At 43.1% G+C, this 19,973-nt stretch overlaps 1 protein-coding gene across 1 annotated transcript; it reads left to right on the plus strand.

The window, feature by feature from the left end:
- The first annotated feature begins 8,691 nt into the window (after positions 1–8,691).
- Positions 8,692–19,308, plus strand: NOPCHAP1 (NOP protein chaperone 1). Its single transcript, XM_084877003.1, has 4 exons — positions 8,692–8,858; positions 10,449–10,535; positions 13,223–13,359; positions 15,942–19,308. The coding sequence occupies exons 1-4, from the start codon at positions 8,744–8,746 to the stop codon at positions 16,149–16,151; spliced, it is 549 nt and encodes a 182-aa protein (XP_084733129.1). The 5' UTR covers positions 8,692–8,743; the 3' UTR covers positions 16,152–19,308.
- Positions 19,309–19,973: the final 665 nt, after the last annotated feature.

The raw sequence follows: 19,973 nt of genomic DNA on the forward strand, positions 1-19,973 counted from the left end.
CTCAACATAGGAGCTGCCCCCTGATGGTCAGCGTGCTCCCACAGGGGAGTGCTGCTCAGCCAGAAGCCGGGCTTATGGCTGGCGAGTGCAGCGGCAGTGATTGGGGGCCTCTTCTGCCTCCACAGCAGCTCTAAGGAGCAGCAAGCAGGCAGGAGCAGGCTGGTGGTAAGAAGCAAGGGGTCCAGGACTGGGAGAAGGATGTCCAATGGATTGGACATTCCCTGAGGGGCTCTGGACTGTGGGAGTGTGCAGGGCGGGCTGAGAGAACCCTCCACTCCCAGTGTGCACCGGGTCTTTAATGAATATATAATAGGTGTATATCCTACACGGTGATAACTACTTATGAAAATGAAACAGGGTTGGAGAATTTGGGGGCAGCATTGGGTAGGGGGGTAATAAAGAGGAGAAGAGACTAATGTATATAGATTGATCCAGGGAGGTCTTGCTGATTTGAGCAGAAAAAAAAGTGTGCATTGAAAAAGGGATTCTATTAAAAGTAAACTCACATGGTAATCTGATCATAAATGTTTTAATGGGGCAGGTCATGATGAGTCATCATGCCCCAGGCATAACTTTCTAGCAAAAGCTTTATCTTTTCCTTATGTAACCAAACAAGTAGGTTGGGCTGCGTGCCGCTACCAAGACCAACTTGTAAACGGGTGCTCGTGGAAAAGGGAAGGACTTATTCAGGTGCTGCTGCCTGGGAGAATGGAGGACTTCTGTCTCAAGGACCATCTCATCTTCCTGCTCAGGCCCAAGGTTCTTATAGGGTCAGAGAGGGGAGGGCTTGTAGGGCTTCTTTTCTATCCGATTATCTTGCCAGCTTTTGGTGAGTTTACCGCCAGCCTGATTGATGCCTAACTTCTCCCCTGCCAGCCTGTTTGCCCCTAACTGCCCTGTCCTGCAGGTCTGTACACCCCCAACTGCCCTTCCCTGCAGGTCCGGTTGCCCCCAACTTCCCTCCTCTACTGGACTGGTCCCTTCCAGCTGCCCTTCCCTGCTGGCCTGATTGCCCACAACTGCCCTCCCTTGCAGGTCTGGTCCCTCGCAACTGCTCTCCCCTGCCACTCACCTTTCTAGCCTTTGGCATGCTCAGTGTAAGAACCTTTCTATGCCTTTCTTTGACTGTCTACCGTACCACTTAAGCATGCCCTGCCCATTGTTTCTGTGCATCTAAGTTAACACGCCTTTTATATAACCACCCCCAAGAGATCACCTAGTCTTAACTATCTTGCAATCCCATTCTATGTTCCTCCCATCTTCATGTAATCTTCCTGAAATGCCCTCCTTAATCTCAAATGCACAAGAGAAACTGCCAGCCCGGCCGGTGTGGCTCAGTGGTTGAGCATTGACCTATAAACCAGAAGGCCACCGTTCCATTCCTGCTCAGGCTTATGCCCAGGTTGTGGGCTCGATCCCCAGTGTGGGGCATGCAGGAGGCAGTAAATTGATGATTCTTCCTCATCCTTCTCTCTCTCTCTTCCTTCCTCTCTGAAATCAATTTAAAAGAAACTGCCAACTGTTACTCTTTGAAGCATTTATCTCAGTCTATTGAGAGCTTGCTTCTGGGTGTATACTCTGCTTGGCTCAAATACGTTTTTATAAAAATTCTTTACAGGTTTGAACATTTCTTCTGTTAACAGGAGTGAGGGGGCTGCTATGCTATCTGGGGAGAGCACAGCAGGCACAAAGGTCCTGAGACAGAAGTGTGTGTGTTGTGTTCAAGAGACAACAAAGAGTCTTGTGTGGCTGGAGTGAAATGGCCCAAGAGGGGGTGGTAGCAGGTGCAGTCAGAGGAGCAGCTGGACGCAGGTCAAGAGACTTGTAGGCCAAAGGAGGGCCTTTTGCTTTCTCTCTGAGTGAGACAGGAGCCACTGAAAGGATTTGAGGAATGGCCCCCTGTGACTTAGGGTGTAATGGGCAAGGCTGGAGAGGAGGCTTTGACAGTAACCCAGCTGAGAGGGAAGGTGATCCAGACCAGGGTGGTTGCAGAGGAAGTGGTGAGAAGAGGCTGGACTCTGAATGTTTATATTTGAAAGTAGAGCCGATAGGCTGGATGTACTAATGGACTGAAAGAGGGCTGTGAGAGAAAGAGAGGCCTTAAGGATGCCTCCAAAGTTTTGCCTCAAGAAATTGGAAGGGCCCTAACTGGTTTGACTCAGTGGATAGAGCGTCGGCCTGCAGACTGAAAGGTCCCAGGTTCGATTCTGGTCAAGGGCATGCACCTTGGTTGTGGGCACATCCCCAGGAGGGGCTGTGCAGGAGGCAGCTGATCGATATTTCTCTCTCATTGATATTTATAACTCTCTCTCCCTCTCCCTTCCTCTCTGTAAAAAGATCAATTATATATATTAATTATATATATATATATATATATATATATATATATATATTTTTTTTTTTTTTTTAAAGAATTTGGAAGGATGGCATTGCCATTCGCTGAAATGAGAAACACGATGAGGAGAAAGCCAGAAGACAGGAATGAGATCATCCAGTGAGAGTTCACCATTCCAAACACCTGTCCAAACTAACTCATTCAGTCCTCACAACAGTCCACTAAGCAGGGGTCTTCAAACTACAGCCCGCGGGCCACATGCGGCCCGCAGAGGAGTCTGATCCGGCCCGCCAGGTTTTTTGGGCAGTGAGCGCAGCCGAGGTGTTACAGTAGGAATTAGTAGTTCATATAGTCCGGCCCTCCAGCTCTCTGAGGGACCGTGATCTGGCCCCCACTTTAAAAAGTTTGAGGACCCCTGCCCTAAGGTGAGGACTGTTGTTACTCTTATCTGACAGGTGAGGAATTGAGGCATCACTCTGCCATGTTCCTCAGAGCCCAGGGTAATGCGGAGATAATAACATTGTCTCTCAGGGAAGCCAGTCAGCTCAATAAACAATCACAATATCTAGAGTCTAGTGGGGGAAGTCTATAGTTGCACAAAGTAGAAACATCTCCTAAAGTTTAGGGGGTAGAGGAGACAGGCAGGGCTCAGGGAGACTTCCAAAAGGAAATGATGTTAGGCTGAAATCTAACGGATCAGTAGCCAAGCGAAGAGAAGTTTTAGGAGGGCATGTAGAAAAGGAAGGAGAGAGCATTTCAGGTAGAGGGAACTACTGGTGCAAAAAGGGGCGGTGGGTTTGGAAGAATGGAGAGAATTTCAGTCTGTTTGCGTATTGATTGGTTCCTATCGAGAGGTTTTCTCCACAAGCACCTGGCCACGTCTCAAGGGTTCCCTATTCCTAGTGCCTTCAGGCCGTGTCTTTGAGGAAGCCGAGGTTTGCTATCCTTGATTACTCATCAGGTTTTTGTCGGTCCTCAACCGTGACCGTGAGTTCCTGCCTCTGGACTTTGGCCTTGCTGTTCTCATTAACTAGGACACTCCATCCTCCCATAAATGTCCCCAGGTCTGCACCCTGTAGGTGGTCTCTCCGCCTTTTCCCACAAGAGCCAGTGAAAGGCTTGATCACAGCACTTAAGAATAACACCTTGGGGGAGGGAGGGATGGGTGAAAAGGTAACGGGGAAGTAAGAGGTATAAACTTCCAGTTACAAAGTAAATATACCACCCCTAGCTGGTTTGGCTCAGTGGATAGAGTGTCCACCTACAGACCAAAGGGTCCCGGGTTCAATTCCCATCAAGGACTTGAACCTCAATTGCAGGCTCCTCCCTGGGTCCAGTTCCTGGTCAGGGCAAGTGCAGGAGGCAACCAATCAATGTTTCTCTCTGTCCTTTCCTCTCTCTTCCATCACTTTCTCTAAAAATCAATGGGAAAATATCCTCGGATGAGGATTAATAAATAAAATAAAAAATTAAGTAAATAAGCCATGAAGTTGTAGTGTACAGCTCAGGGAACATAGTCAATAATCCTATATAATAAAAGGGTAAGATGCAAATTGACCCTAACAGTGGAACGACCGGTCGCTATCACACACACTAACCACCAGGGGGCAGACGCTCAATGCAAGAGCTATGCATGGTGTTCAGTGTGCTCCCACATGGGTAGCTCCGCTCAGCCACAAGCCTGGCTGACAGCTGCGAGCAAAGCGGCAGTGGCATGAGCCTCTCCCGTCTCTTGCCTTAATTTCCAAGTTATTGTTATAAACCTGAAGTGCTAGAAAGCATACGAGGACTGATAAATAGCGGAAGTGAGAGCAAAGGAAGGATCTGGAGTAACCACCAAGGGATGGGGACAGGATTACTGCACAGATAGTGACCCTTGCTGTGAACACGGCTCCACGATCATGTACCAGATACTGTCAAATTGGCCTCCAAGATGGTACCAATGTACAAATCCACCAATTACCGTACATAGCTGCCCATTTCCTTATAACTTCATTAAGATGGAGTTTTATCAAAGTTTTAATCTTTGCCAATCTGTTCTCAGATGATCTGGCAAGAACAAAGAGACTTCTAACCCAGCCTGGAACTTACACGCCTCATCACTCAGGATCCATTAGGTCTGAGAAACACGGGGATGACATGACGCACACCCAATCCCTGATTGGCCGGTTTCGTAAGGCTGACCATCCTGTTCCCAGAATCAGCAATACAGACATTCATCAAGATCTAACACCCCTATAGGGGCTCCACTTCCAGGACCACAAATCACCAGAACCCCCTTTGTGCTCCTTACCCAAATTCCCTTTCCCCGACTCCCCTAAAATTTACTCCTAAGGAGCTTAAGGGGAAGGAATGTTAGGGTTCTTTGCCGCCACCTTCCCAGATTTCTGGCATCTGATGTTATTAAAAGCGCAAGAAAAATAAATAAATAATTTAAAAACACCAGAAATGCTCCATTAATTTTGTACAACGTTATACTTGTGGGATGCTTCTGATCTCAGTCAGTCAACAATTCATATGCAATAAAAACAGAGGACATTTCTAGGGGGTGGAATCCAGGTTTACTGAGGCAATCAATTGATCATTGAAACAACGAACTATTATTCATTTGCTCAACGACTCTCTGCTCGTTCATTAGTTAAACCTGAATTAATCATTAACCATGCATTCAACCCCAGGTGAGGTACTGGCAATACAGAGAAGAAAAGGTGCTGTCTCTTACCCAGGGACTTTGTAGTCAGCTTTATCTAGAAAGAGTGAAAGTAGCTTCTAAACCTCATTAATTGGTGTTTTCTTTCTTCTTTTTTTAAATGTATTTTATTGATTTTTTTTTTTTTTTTTTTTTTTTTTTTTTTTTTTTTTTTATTGCAGAGAGGAAGAGAGAGGGATAGAGAGTTAGAAACAATGATCAACTGCCTCCTGTACACTCCCTACTGGGGACGTGCCCACAACTAAGGTACATGCCCTTGATCGGAATCGAACCTGGGACCTTTCAGTTCACAGGCTGATACTCTATCCACTGAGCCAAACCAGTTAGGGCTAATCGGTGTTTTCTTCCTCAGCACCTATGGTCATTTCTCCCATAATTCTTTGTACTCTATGTTTTATAACTTGATAATAATGTGGTATGTTAAATTATTATTATGATAATAATGCAGTTACCAGTTTCCTTACATACATTTTTTTTAAAAATCCTCACCAGAGAATATTTTCCCATTGATTTTTAGAGAGAATGGAAGAGAGAGAGATAGACAAAGACAATTATCTATGTGAGAGAAATATATTGATTGGTATGAGTCCTGATCAGGACCCAGGCCAGGGAGGAGCTTGCAACCGAGGTAGGTGCCCTTAACCAGAACTGAACCTGGGACTCTTCAATCCTCAGGCCAACGCTCACTAGGGCTCCTTATGTACATTTTATTTATTTATTTATTTATTTATTTATTTATTAAAATATTTTATTGATTTTTTACGAAGAGGGAAAGAGAATCATTGACCAGCTGCCTCCTGCACACCCCCCACTGGGGATGTGCCCATAACCAATGTACATGCCCTTGAACAGAAACCTGGGACCTTTCAGTCCGCAGACCAATGCTCTATCCACTGAGCCAAACCGGTTTCGGCCTTATATACATTTTAATAATCTCATCAGGATAGCCTTTGACCCCCCGGACACCCTGTGAAGTATGATTATTCTGATTTTACAGAGGAGGAAATGAGACTCAGAGAGTGATTTGCCCAAAGTCACAGCTACTAAGGGAGTAGCTGGGACTGGGTTTAATGCAGGTCTGGCTGACCTTGACCACCTGTTCTGTCAGAAACAAGCAGAAAAAGGTTGGACCAAGATTTCTGCTTCTCCTCTGAATCCTGTACCAGAGGGGTCTGGGCATACTGTGGTGTAAATACTTTTAAAAGGAGGAAGAGGAAAGGAAAGAATCAACAGAGTAAAAAGGCAACCTATGGAATGGGAGAGACTGTTTGCTAATTATATTTGTATCTGACAAGGGGTGCATACGCAGAATATATAAGTTACTAACTTCTACATTTCAAAACCAACAAAACAACTTGGAAAATGGGCAACGAACGCCCTGGCTGGTGTAGCTCAATTGGTTGAACATCATCCCATGCACTAAGAGGTCCTGGTTCAATTCCCATCAGAGTACATGCCAGGGTTGTGGGCTCCATCCCAGGTGGGGGACATGCAGGAGGCAGCCAATGGGTGTTTCTCATCCATGTTTCCTTCTCTCTCACTCTCCCTTCCTCTCTCTCTAAAATCAATAAAAACATATTTTTTTAAATAGGTAATGAATTTGAAGACACATTTCTCCAAAGTAGATATACAAATGACCAGTAAACATATGAAAAGATGCTCAATATCACTAATCATTAGAGAAATGCAAATCAAAACTACAATGAGATATCACCTTATGTGATTCTACTCAACCTTTCTAATGCCGCGACCTTTTAATACAGTTCCTCATGTTGTGATGACCCCCAACCATAAAATTATTTTTGTTGCTACTTCATAACTGTAATTTTGCTACTGTTATGAATCGTAATGTCAATATCTGTGTTTTCCGATGGTCTTAGGCAACCCTGCCTGGGTCACAGGTTGAGAACCGCTAGCAGAGTCGCCTAAAACCATTTGAAAACACAGATATTTACATTATGATTCGTAACAGTAGCAAAATTACAGTTATGAAGTAGCAATGAAAATAATTTTATGGTTGGGGGTCACCACAACATGGGGAACTGTATTAAAGGGTTGAGGGATTAGAAAGGTTGAAAACCACTGCCTTATACCCATTAGGATGACCATTATTAAAACAAACAAACAAACAAACATAAAATAACAACTGTTGGTGAAGGTGTGGATAAATTGAAATAGAATTGCTATTTATTCAGTAATCACACTATGGGTATAAATCCAAAAGAACTGAAAGCAGGACCTCGAAGATATATTTGCATACCTATGTGATTGCAGATTATGTACAAAGCCCAGAGGTGAAAGCAACCCAAAAGTCCACCAAGGGATGAATGGATAAAGAAAATGTAGTAGCACAGCCAGTGTTGCTCAGTGGTTGAGCATGGACCTATGAGCCAGGAGGCCATAGGTTGTGGGCTCAATCCCTGGTTGGGGCGTGCAGGGCGTGATGATTCTCTCTCATCATTAGTGTTTCTATCTCTCTCTCCCTCTCCCTCCTCTCTGAAATCAAGAAAAAAAATTTTTTTAAAAGAAAGAAAATGTGCCGAAATCGGTTTGGCTCAGTGGATAGAGCGTCGGCCTGTGGACTGAAAGGTCCCAGGTTTGATTCCAGTTAAGGGCATGTACCTTGGTTGCAGGCACATCCCTGGTGGGGGGTGTGCAAGAGGCAGCTGATCGATGATTCTCTCTCATCGATGTTTCTATCTCTCTATCCCTCTCCCTTCCTCTCTGTAAAAAAACAATAAAATATATAAATAAATTTAAAAAAAGAAAGAAAATGTAGTATATGCATAGAATGAAATACTATTTAGCCTTAAAATGAAGGGAATCCTGTCACATGCTTCAGCATGGATAAATGTTGAGGGCATTATAGTAAGTGAAATACGTAAGTCACAAAAAAAATTACTCTATGATTCTAATTATATGAAGTATCTGAAATAGTTAAACTAATAGAAACAGAAATTTAAAGGTGGCTGCCAGGGGCTGGAGGCAGGGGACAATGAAGGCATTGCTCAATAGATACAGTTTCAGTTGTTCAGGGTGAAAACATTCTAGACATCTGTTATATAGCACTGTGGATATAACACTTTTGACCTGGACACTGAAAAAAAGTTAAGATTGCCCTAACCGGTTTTGCTCATTGGATAGAGCCTCGGCCTGAAGACTGAAAGGTCCCAGGTTCAATTCCGGTCAAGGGCATGTACCTTGGTTGTGGGCACATCCCCAGTAGAAGGTGTGCAGGAGGCAGCTGATCGATATTTCTATTTCTCTATCCCTCTCCCTTCCACTCTGTAAAAAAATCAATAAAATATGTTTAAAAAAAATAAAAAATATTTTTAAAAAAAGGTTGATGGTAAAATTTATGTTTTTTTTTATACCACAATTTAAAAAATTGTTTTAAGAACAAAGAGGAGAGCAGCCCGTGGTGCTCTCTTCACACCCGAATTTGTTTAGCTTAAAAAGAAAAAAAAAATTGAGGAGCCTTGCCCTCAGTTCTCCAAGGACAGGGCTTCCAGAGTTACAACCACGCTTGCAAAGACCTCTAGGTTCCGCCAGGGGTCGCCCTCGCCATCGGCCCAGGCTCCGCCCCTCGCCCCGCCCACCAGCTAGTTTTCTCCAATCGCGACCGTGGCCCCGCCCCTGCCCGAGTCTTTTTCCTGCATCCGGGCGTGGGTGGCTGGCTCTGAAGCCTCGCGAGCAGCATGGAGGTCAACGGCGAACTCCAGTGCAGCCCGGGCTCTTCCTCGTCCCCCGAGGGCGGCCCCGGCGTCTCGGTGTCCCGGGAGCTGCTGACGGCGGGGAGCGGCGGCCGCGCAGGTGACGGGCGGGGGGCTGCGGCGGGGGCGCGCACGTGCGGCCGGGAGGACCGCGGGGCCGTGTCCAGGCCCGGCGTCCCCGAGGGGGCCCCGGGTGACAGCAGGGATGGCGGGTGGAGGGCGTGCGCCGGGGCCGGGGTCGGGGCCGGGCCGGGCCAGGCCGGGGGTGGAGGTGTGTGGTTTTTCTTTTCCGCGTGGCATGGAGCACCCATTCTGTCTAGCGCCTGAGCATGCACCTTCCCTAAGGCTCTCTGGGCCCAAGCAGTTGGCTGGTCGGGAGCAGATAATTGTTATGGATCATCCCACCATCCCCACCATCCCCTTCCAACTACCCCCCCTAACCAGAGAACCAGTCCTTAGTGCCGCTTTCTTTTCTTTCTTTCTTTCTTTCTTTCTGTTTTTTTTTTTTTTTTAATATATTTTATTGATCTTTTACAGAGAGGAAGGGAGAGGGATAGAGAGTTAGAAACATTGATAAGAGAGACATCAATCAGCTGCCTTCTGCACACCCCCTACCGGGGATGTGCCCGCAACCAAGATACATGCCCTTGACCGGAATCGAACCTGGGACCCTTCAGTCCTCAGACTGTTGCTCTATCCACTGAGCAAAACCGGTTTCGGCATAGTGCCGCTTTCTTGTAGAGGGGCAGGTCCAGGGAATCCACACGGGATTTCAGACACCATACTAGAGAATTAAAAATCACGAACTCGAATCCCAGCCCCACGAGTCATTAGCTGTGGGACTCGAGGGGAGTTGCTTATGTTTTCAATCCCCCATTTTGTAGCAGTAGCTATAGGATTGTTGAGAGAGAATTTAATCCTCACAAGGCCTCATGCAGAAGGTTCTGTCATCTCCGCTTACAGACCAGGAAGCAGAGGCGTGGTGTATATCATACAGATAACTTGCCAGAGATCCTGTGGCTGGAAAAGAACAAAACAGATTTGTACCAACCGGTCTGCCTCCAGAATCCAAGCTCTTGATGCTAATCCAGTCGCTAGGCCTAACGTAGGAAGCAGGGAATGATTGTGGAGCTCTGCCCTGTGGGCAGACAGATTTGGGTGCCAGAGGGAGGGGATTTTGCAGGGATTGGAGGAGTGGTGAGTAATGAGAAGGAATAGATGGAGTGGAGGTACAACTTCTCCAGAGGGCAGTTTTGTTTAGGGTGGGCATCTTGAACGAAGGGGAACTCACCAGGCTGCCGTATTTTACAAATGAGGAAACCAGTGCTCAAAGAGGGATTTGCCAGATGTAACACAGCCAGTGGCCTCACGGAACCATTATTGTACCCACTGCCTCCATGCTGTCATGGCAGAGCAGCTTTTGTTACAGGTGGATTTCTGATCCAGAAAGGGTGCACTTACTCAGCACCGGTGACACAGAGACAGGCTTACGAAAGGGAAGATAGGTTGTACATGTTTGAATCCATGTGAAGAACTAACATGTTGTAATGGATCTTGGGGTGCTTCTCTTTAAAAGTGTTTTTGGAAAATGTGGGATGGTCAAGACTTGAGAATGGTCACAGAAAATTTGCTGACTGGCCCCCGTTTCTTAATGCCCTATAATAAATTGTGTGCGTGTGTTTGTTTTCAGGTATATGGGACAGATTGCTCATCAACCCCAAGCCTAATTCCAGAAAGAATTCCAGTCTTCAAACAGTTCGGATAGAGAGGAGTCCCTGTAAGTATCTTTTCCCCTCCCTCTCTTCCAGATTTAAATTCTGTCTAATTAATTAATCAGTTCGTCTCTGCCTTGCGGTCAGATATTAAACCAGAGTCCAGCGGAGAAAGTCTTACTTGGGGATTTACATTGTGAAGTCTATGCATAAGGATAGAATTCCTTACATATTCTCCTGCTCTAAGACAGTAATAACTTTTCCCAGAAAAACTCTTTGTGGGATGAATTTTTGGAAATCAAAATTAATGTGTGGTGATTGCAGGAGGGAGGGGTGTGGGTGAGATGAAGGGAGGTATAGTGAGATGGGGAAAAATATATTTAAAAAATTATTAGTTAATTGCTGGAAAAATTTTTTTAGAAGTTACTGAGCCTAAATTTAATATACAATACATGTATGAGAAAACGCCACCACATTCTATTAAATTGGACACGATTATTTATGGTAAATGTTACTTGTAACATGACATAAGAGCCAATTATGGTCATTAGTTGCTCCATAATATTGCTGTGCCACACTCAGACTTGATTCATATAACATCAGTAATTCACTTTAAAAAGTTTAATTTTTTTATTTTTATTGATTTCAGAGAGGAAGGGAGAGGGAGAGAGATGAAACATCAGTGATGAGAGAGATCCACTGATCGGCTGCCTCCTGTACGCCCGCTCCTGGGGATGGAGCCCGAAGCCCTAGGTATCCAGAAATGGAACCGTGACCTCCTGAGCCACATCATCGGGCTTGCCCTTTCTTGACCTTTACCACCATTTTCTTTTCTCTCGTACTCTGGACATTTTGCCACCTGTTGTGTAGCTGTGTCAGTGACTGTTTTGAGAGCTAGTGATGTGTTGGGCCTCATAAGAGAAAGAAACTGTTATCCCATGTTCGTTGATTCCCCTGTTCCTAGCACAATGCCTGGCAGTTACCACCCCTGTTTTACAGATGAGTAAACTGGGGTTTCCAGTGATTAAATTAAATGTAATAGTTAGGATTCCTGTTATTGTAAATGACTAAAATCCAACTCAGATTTCCTTAAATATGAAAAAAAGAAAGAAAGAGAGAGAGAGAAAAGAAAGGAGGGAGAGAGAGAGAAATAGAGATCGAGGGAGGAAAAGGAAAAGAAGAGTTGGGAGGAGGGGGAGGGGGAGGGATGAGGAGGAAAGGGAAGGAAAATAGGAAGGAAGGAAGTTATGTTGCTCATTTTATTGGGCAAAAAAACCAGTGATTTCAGTTACATCTGCATCCAAGTGCCCGGTGTCATCCGGGGTCTTCCTCTCTGCACCTCTTAGCTCTTCTCTCCTGGGTGTTGGCTTCATCTAGAACAGGCTCTTCTCCCACCTCTAGCAAGCCGGCCAGTTTATCAGCAGCTCCAGGCTTACACTCAGCAGCTCGCTCAGTCACTCACTCAGAAGGAGGATTCCCACCCCCACCCTGAGCATTTCAAACCATGTTTCAGGGTGATCTCTTACTGGCCTAATTCATGGTGTCACTGTGTATGCCACTGAACCAACTCATGGTGGCTCAGGTTGCAGAGCATGTAGGCACATCCAGGGTGAGAGGCAGGAGTTTGTTATTAAAAGAAAGGGGAATAGATGGTAAAAACAAACGCTACTTAATTAACATGCTCAAGGCAATTCCGACAATCAGGGGTGGAACTGGGATTCTATTACGGTAATAATCTTGTTGGTCTGACACCACACCTGATGCACTTAACTAGTAAGTCATAGGGCCTCCTTATTTGCTTATTTGTTGAATGCCAGCGGTCGCCAACCAGTGGTCTGAAAGACTGGTGACTGCTGTTCTAGGAGATTATAGCCCTGGGGATATATGAAAAACCCAAATTATTGGTAAATAATTGCTGAATTGTGTTCATCACAGGACCGACTGGTATGGCTCAGTAATTGAGTGTTGACCTATGAACCAGGAGGTCACAGTTCAATTTCGGTCAGGGCATATGTTCGTATTGTGGGCTAGGTCCCCAGTAAGGGGTGTGCATTGATGTTTCTACCTCTCTCTCCCTCTACCTTTCCTCTCTGAAATCAATAAAAATATATTTTTTTAAAAGGAAGTCAGGCCGAAACCAGTTTGGCTCAGTGGATAGACATCAGCCTGCAGACTGAAGAGTCCCAGGTTCAATTCCGTATGTACCTTGGTTGCGGGCACATCCCCAGTGGGGGGGTGTGCAGGAGGTGGCTGATCGACGTTTCTCTCTCATTGATGTTTCTAACTCTCTATCCCTTTCTCTTCCTCTCTGTAAAAAATCAATAAAATGTATTTAAAAAAAAAAAAAAAGGAAGTCAGAAGAGGATGGAGATTTTTTAAGTGAAAGGAATATGAAAATTTTTAAATTATAATTTAAAATATATATATTTTATTGATTTTTTACAGAGAGGAAGAGAGAGGGATAGAGAGTTAGAAACATCGATGAGGGAGAATCATCGATCAGCCGCCTCTTGCACACACCCCCACTGGGGATGTGCCTGCAACCAAGGTATATGCCCTTGACGGAATCGAACCTGGGACCTTTCAATCCTCAGGCCGACGCTCTATCCACTGAACCAAACCGATTTCGGCTAAATTATATTTTTATTACTATTAAATTCACAAATGTTTTAGAGAAAATGCTGGATTTTACAATTTGGACTTTGGGCAAATACTAATGTAAGTGTTGATAAACTATGTTTTCTCTCTTTAGTATTGGACCAGGTACAGACCTTTCTCCCACAGATGGCTCAGGCGAATGAAAAGCTAAGGAAAGAAATGGCAGCTGCACCTCCCGGTCACTTCAATATTGAAAATATTGATGAGACTCTTGAAAACATTATACAAATGGTAACTATACTTAGTTTTCATTTCATATAGTAAAATTGCTAGCATGCCTCCTCACCTAAAAAGGGCGAGAACTTTTCCATTTTCACTTCACAGTTACTTTTCTTCCTGGTAAGTCAGCTCATGCTTCTAGTCTGCAGAGGTACTTGGCCATTTAATGATTAAGGATCTTATATATAGGTTAGTAAGCTTCCCTGGGTGCAGTTGAGGGATTAAATAATACAGAGTCCTAAGAGGGCTTTTCTAAGTCAAATATTATATTTGCTATCTTGAAGCATTCATTTAATAAATGTCCTAACTGGGTTTTTCATTTTTCTTTTTTTTCCGAAGAGGTAATCATAGTTGAAAATGCAAAAGTTAGTGTTAAGTTTACATTATCTCACAGAACATATTACATAAGCCACGTGTGAAAAGGGTCTCAATTTAGACTCAGGTCCTATTTCTGCCCTGGAATTCTGTTATAATAGTTGTGTCTGGACAGAGCTGACACCATTGTTGGTAACATCTAATTAGTCAGCAAATTTGGTCAACTCTACTCCAGACTATATCTCAAATCCAACTTGGCATGAGCTCCACTCCTGCCACCCCTGTTCCTAATAATCACGCCTTTGGACTCAGGAATAATTTCCCAGCAGGTCTCCTTGCTCTCGCCCTTTCTCCCCTAGAGTCAGTTCCTCACAGTGTGTGTGGCCCACCATTTGGGAACAGAGGAGCTTCCTGTCTCATTTCTGATCAATTCAAAGTCCTTCCAGGCCTGTGCGATCCTGCCTCCAGCTGCTCGCTGACCCTGCCGCCTGCCCAGTCCCCTCATTGTCTGCACTTGCATTTATTCCCCTTACTCCAGGCCTTTTCCCTCTTTGTAGAATGCTCTTCCCTGGACTTCTACATCTTGACTCTCTGTCTCTCTTATCAATCATCACCTCTTCCAGTGACCCTCTTGTTACCTTATTTTGCTTTACTTTTCTTTCTTTTTTTCTATCCTGCACTATATGTAAGTGCTGATTGTCTATCTTTTCCCTATTTGAACAGAGGTCAGCAAACATTTTCTGTAAGGGCCAGATAATGAATACTCTAGGCCAGTGGTTGGCAAACTCATTAGTCAACAGAGCCAAATATCAACAGTACAACCATTGAAATTTCTTTTGAGAGCCACATTTTTTAAACTTAAACTTTTTCTAGCTCCACTTCTTCGAAATAGATGTGCCTAGGCTGTGGTATTTTGTGGAAGAGCCACACTCAAGGGGCCTAAGAGCTGATGTGGTTCACGAGCTGCAGTTTGCCGACCACTGGTCTAGGCTTTGTGGGCCACGCTGTCTCTGTCCTGACCATCATCTCTGCCGTTGTAGCCTGGAAGCAGCTGTAGGTGAGACTTCATGAATAGGCAAGTTCTACTGACTTTACTTATGGACACTGAAGTTTGAATTTCATATAATTTTCGTGTTTCATGAAATATTGTTCTTTTGGTTTTATTTTTCCTCTACCACATAAAAATATAAAAACCATTCTTAGTGCATGAGTTAAACCAAGACAGGTGGCAGGCTGGGTTTGGCCTGTAGGCTGCCAATCTCTGCTCAAAAACAGTCTCCACAAAGGCAAAGATTTTATTGTTATTGTTGAGTCTTCAGTACCTGGTGTGGTGCCTGGCTCATGTTAATAGTTGTTGAATGAAAGTGTGTATTCAGGGCATATAGAATTGGGTTATGGGGGCCTTTTTATTTTTTAAAATATATATTTGTTACTGATTTTTTTTTTTTACAGAGAGGAAAGGAAAGAGATAGTTAGAAACATCGATGAGAGAGAAATATGGATCGGCTGCCTCCTGCACACCCCCTACTGGGGATGTGCCCGCAACCACGGTACATATCCTTGACCAGAATCGAACCTGGGACCTTTCAGTCTGCAGGCCGACGCTCTATCCACCGAGCCAAACTACCCTGTTTCCCCGAAAATAATACAGTGTCTTATATTAATTTTTTCTCCCAAAGTTACTCTAGGTCTTATTTTCAGGGGATGTCTTATCTTTCCATGCGCTAGGTCTTATTTTCGGAGGATGTCTTATTTTCGGGGAAACACGGTAGCTGGGCATGGGGACCCTTTTAGACTTAGAGTAAATATAGATCATTGTGGTGGACTCTGTCAATTAAAAGAATAGAAGCGCCATATTGAATTAAAAACACGTCCTTTATGCCTTGGCCAGTGTGCCTCAGTTGGTTGGAGCATCATCCCATGCACTGAACAATCGAGGGTTCGATTCCGGTCAGGGAACATACGCGGGTTGCAGGTTTGATCCCCAGTCAGGGTACTTAGAGGAGGCAACCACCAGATGTTTCTTTCTCACATTTATATTCTCTTTCTCCCTCCCCTCTCTTCCTCTCTCCCTCCCTCTCTCCCTTCTCCTTTCCCCCTCTCTTCCTCTCTCCCTGTCACTTCCTATTTCTATAAAAAATCAATAAGAACATATCTTGGAGTGAGAATTGAAAAACAACATGTCCTTTGTGCTTCGGTCTTGTGCTAAATGTTGGTTGTTCCCAGTGTTTGATTGTACCTTTTTAGGGAAATGTGTTTCTCATGTGGTGTTTCTGCAGGATGTGGCCTTGTTTGAGATGAGTCAGTCCGATTCAAAAGAAGGGGACAGCTCTGAAGAGGATTCCCAGGACAGTTCCGAATCAGAGGACGAAGATGACAGCAGCTCTTCTGAAGTCACCGTAGATAACATCAGGCTTCCTCGTTCGGAAGGTGGGAAAGGCAAGATAGAGGTCCTGGACAGTCCTGCCAGTAAAAAGAAGAGACAGTGAAATAAATTATCCAAGACGCAGGGGATCCACGCCTGCTAATTCTGCGAGAAAGAACGTGGCTTGCTGGTTATTTTGCATTTCAGGTAGCTGGTGCTTTCATGTCACATCGGATGTGTTTTGTTTCCTGGAGAAACAGAAGCTGACTTTTAAGTAGTTGGAATTGGTAGCATTGGGGGATCTTCTAAGAGGAGTCGGTCTTTGATCTCAAGCTGAAGAGATTCAGTTTAGAAAGCTGAACTATTTTGGGCGATGAGTGAATTTTTTGGCAACTGTTTTCTTCAGCATAGACTTCAGACATATCAAGCTTATTTTATTTTTATTATTGATTTATTTTTTAAGGGAGAGAGAAAAATTAATTTGTTGTTCCACTTATTTATGCACTCATTGGTTGATTCTTATATGTGCCCTGACTGTGATTGAACTGGCAACCTTAGCATATCCAGATGATGCTCTAACCAACTGAGCTACCTGGCTAGAGCTTCAAACTTATTTTAAATTAAAAATATGAGTCACCTGTTCATTTTAAATTATCTCAGATAAAAAAACCTAGGTGGATTTTGTTTGTTCTTATAACATCAAATTTATTTGTTAGCATCAAAAGGAGGAAGAAATTTTTAAGAGAAATCCTTTTATAATAAAAAAAATTATCTAGATTTAGCTGCCCTCGGGCATATATCCTCTTATTTAAAAATATATTTGTTTCCAGTTTGAGCTGGAAATCTGGTTCTCTGTGGGTTTCATCACTGTTGGTACCTCTGCAGTTACTCGATGCTATAAAATGTACTGGTTGGAAAAATTAATGTTTTGTTTTTTTCTTTTATTCATAAAGCAATTTTTTTTCTCAGCTACACAATTGTTCATGGTTTGAAACCTATCAAATGTAGAAACTAGGGATACCACAGGAAAAAACAGAATTTAAAAAAAAAGATAACAGCTGTTTTCTCATTCAAAGCCAAAAATGGTCCACTGAAGTTGACTCTGCTCCGTTCTTGACCTTGTTAAACTGTTTCAGATCGCATCTGCCATGGGGCTGGTTTTGCTGAGGATATGGGTATTCTGTCCTCTAATGATTTAGAGCTCTCTTTTAAATATTTTTCTCTTATTCCTCATACCAGCCTTGTAAATACTCTAAAGATAATCCCCAAGGTTCTTTCTGGTATTTCCCATTGGAAACTGGAACCAGATCTCCCAGATTGTGCTTCATGGATTCGCGAAGAAACGAACAGATCTGGAAATAGAACTTCTAAGCTGGGAAGGGTAATGTGCTATTCTTCTAGCACAAAACACACTGGGGTGAATTATTAGTGGAAATATTTAAAGATTGTCTTCTACCAGATAATTTATTATGCTACAGGTACATTATGGGAAGAATTGCATTTGCCTAGTTCACTACTTAGCATGGTGCATGGTATAAAGTAGGCACTGAATACATCAATGAACAGGTGTATGAGGACATTGTAAGCCATGGTGGGCTACTCCAGGCAAGGGATATGAAGGTGTAACTTTACAGGAAATACATATCCAAGCAGAAAAAGACTGAATGATCAGTAAAAGACTGGTCAGTCTAAAAATACATACTATTGTACTATATATAATTTAAGTATTTTTCTCCTGCCATGGCTATTACATATAATAGAACTAAGTTTCCTATACAGTTGAGGAACTTAACTAAATTCAGGTCCTCTGCACATTTTTATGATACAGAAGAAAAATTAAAAAGTGAACAATTACTATATGATACGGATGTCATTTTAATCAAGTATAAAATGTAATAGTTATTTGATGTACAATGCTAGGAATGGCTAATTTTAAAAAATATATATTTTATTGATTTTTTTACAGAGAGGAAGGGAGAGAGATAGCTAGAAAGGTCGATGAGAGAGAAACGTCGACCAGCTGTCTCTTGCACACCCTCTACTGGGGATGTGCCCGCAACCAATGTACATGCCCTTGACCAGAATTGAACCTTGGACCTTTCAATCCGATGCTCTACCACTGATGCAAACTGGCTTTGGCAGGATTGGCTAATTATAAACAAGGTTAGATTCTAGCCTTATACATTGTACTAAGATAAAATTCTACATGGATTAAAGATTTAAATATAAAGAAATAAAATTATAGGGGTTTCATACTAAAATGGAGGATATTTAATAATGTAATTGGGCAAAAACTTTTTTAAAAAGCAGAACATTAAAGCCCCAAGTTAAAAGAAATAGAAAGTTGATCCACATAAATATAAAAACATAGTTGGCAAAGACATTTAAAGGGCAAGGGACCAATTGGGAAAAACATTTACAACATAAGACAGAGTGAGTGCCATTAGTATAAACAAGGCTCTTAGAAATTAGTAAAAAATTTTTAAAAATTAAAACAAATATATCAATAGAAGACCACAGGACGTAAACAAGTAACAAAAGTGTTCAACCACATTTATCAAAGAAATGCCAATGAAACCAAGATTGTATTTCTTACCTATCAGCAGATGAAACATCTACTTACTGAGCTCTCTCTGTGTGTCAGCCACTGTTTTTCTTTTTTTTACTTTTGAGAGTTGCCATCATTCATATGTATATAAGAATTTATTGAGTTGTACATTTAACATTCATGCACTTTATGTATGTTATACCTTCATTAATAAGCTGTTTTGTTTGTAAACAGTTTGTCTATTGGAAAGTAAGCCACTGTTGTGCTTTGGTTGGTCTGACCCTGTGCTCTCTGCCGGATGCTGAGGTGAGAGATGATGGCAGCCACTGGGAGAATAGCTCTGTTTCTGCTGAGGTTGATGAAATGTTCTCTTCAAACTTGTGGGGTAGTGTATTGTCTATGGCTCTGTGGCAGTTAGAAATCGCAAAATTCAGTGTAATGGTCTCTGCAACAAAGATTTCATTCTGAATGAATCTGCCGTCTGTTCTCATAACACTTTAATTGTGCATCAAATATTATAAAAAAAATGCCTTGCAAAGTAGTTTGTGGTTTGTATTCTTGTGCTTATATCCACTATTATGGTAGGAAAGACAAGGACAAATGATGAGTCTTATTTTCATCTGTGTTTCCCTCGGTGCCTAGCATATATAGTGCCTTTCATTCGATTGGAATGTAAAATAAATGTTCATTAAACTGTTTCTCTTTATGTTAATAAAGTAATTCATCTTAAATATCAGTGGTTCATTAGCTTGGGGGGCGGGGGGGGGAATATGATTGGTAGACTTTTCCCAAAAGTTTAATGTTGGAATCTTTACGGTTGACTCCCCACCATGCATTCATGGAAAAGTCTTGGCAGTGATTGGTTTGGGTATGGGTGTGGGACGTGAACCTTCCCAATAAGGCATGAGCCAAGTCTTGTTAGTAGACTTTGAGAAGGGCAAGTATTTATCATTCCTAAAAAGGAGGCACATGAGGAGCTGGGTCCTTTCTAGAGAAAGGACTGGATACTTATTACTGATATGATTCCTGGGATTCCCATCTAGTAGCGATAAATGGAGTCAACTCTTGAGGTACGGTCAGCACACCAAGGACAGCAGAGACAAGAAGCAAGGACATCAAGTCCCTGCATTGCATAACTCTAGATTGAACTGTTGCTGAATTTCTTGTTTCGAGACAGATTTTCTTATTGTTAAAATCACCTTATGAGATACTCTGCTAATACCTGTTCCACAGATGAGAAAACTGGCATGGAGATACTAAGTAGATTTCCTAAGGCTTCACAATGGGTAGTTCAGTCACACACCTGGCCATCATCATTGGCCTGCTAGTCACTGTGCTGGGAGCACAGGCTCTGAAGCCGCCTGGATCAGATCCCAGCCCAGCCACATCTCAGTTTCT

This window comes from Pipistrellus hanaki, assembly GCF_964339955.1.
Source record: "Pipistrellus hanaki genome assembly, chromosome: 3".
In the NCBI taxonomy this organism is placed as follows: domain Eukaryota; kingdom Metazoa; phylum Chordata; class Mammalia; order Chiroptera; family Vespertilionidae; genus Pipistrellus; species Pipistrellus hanaki.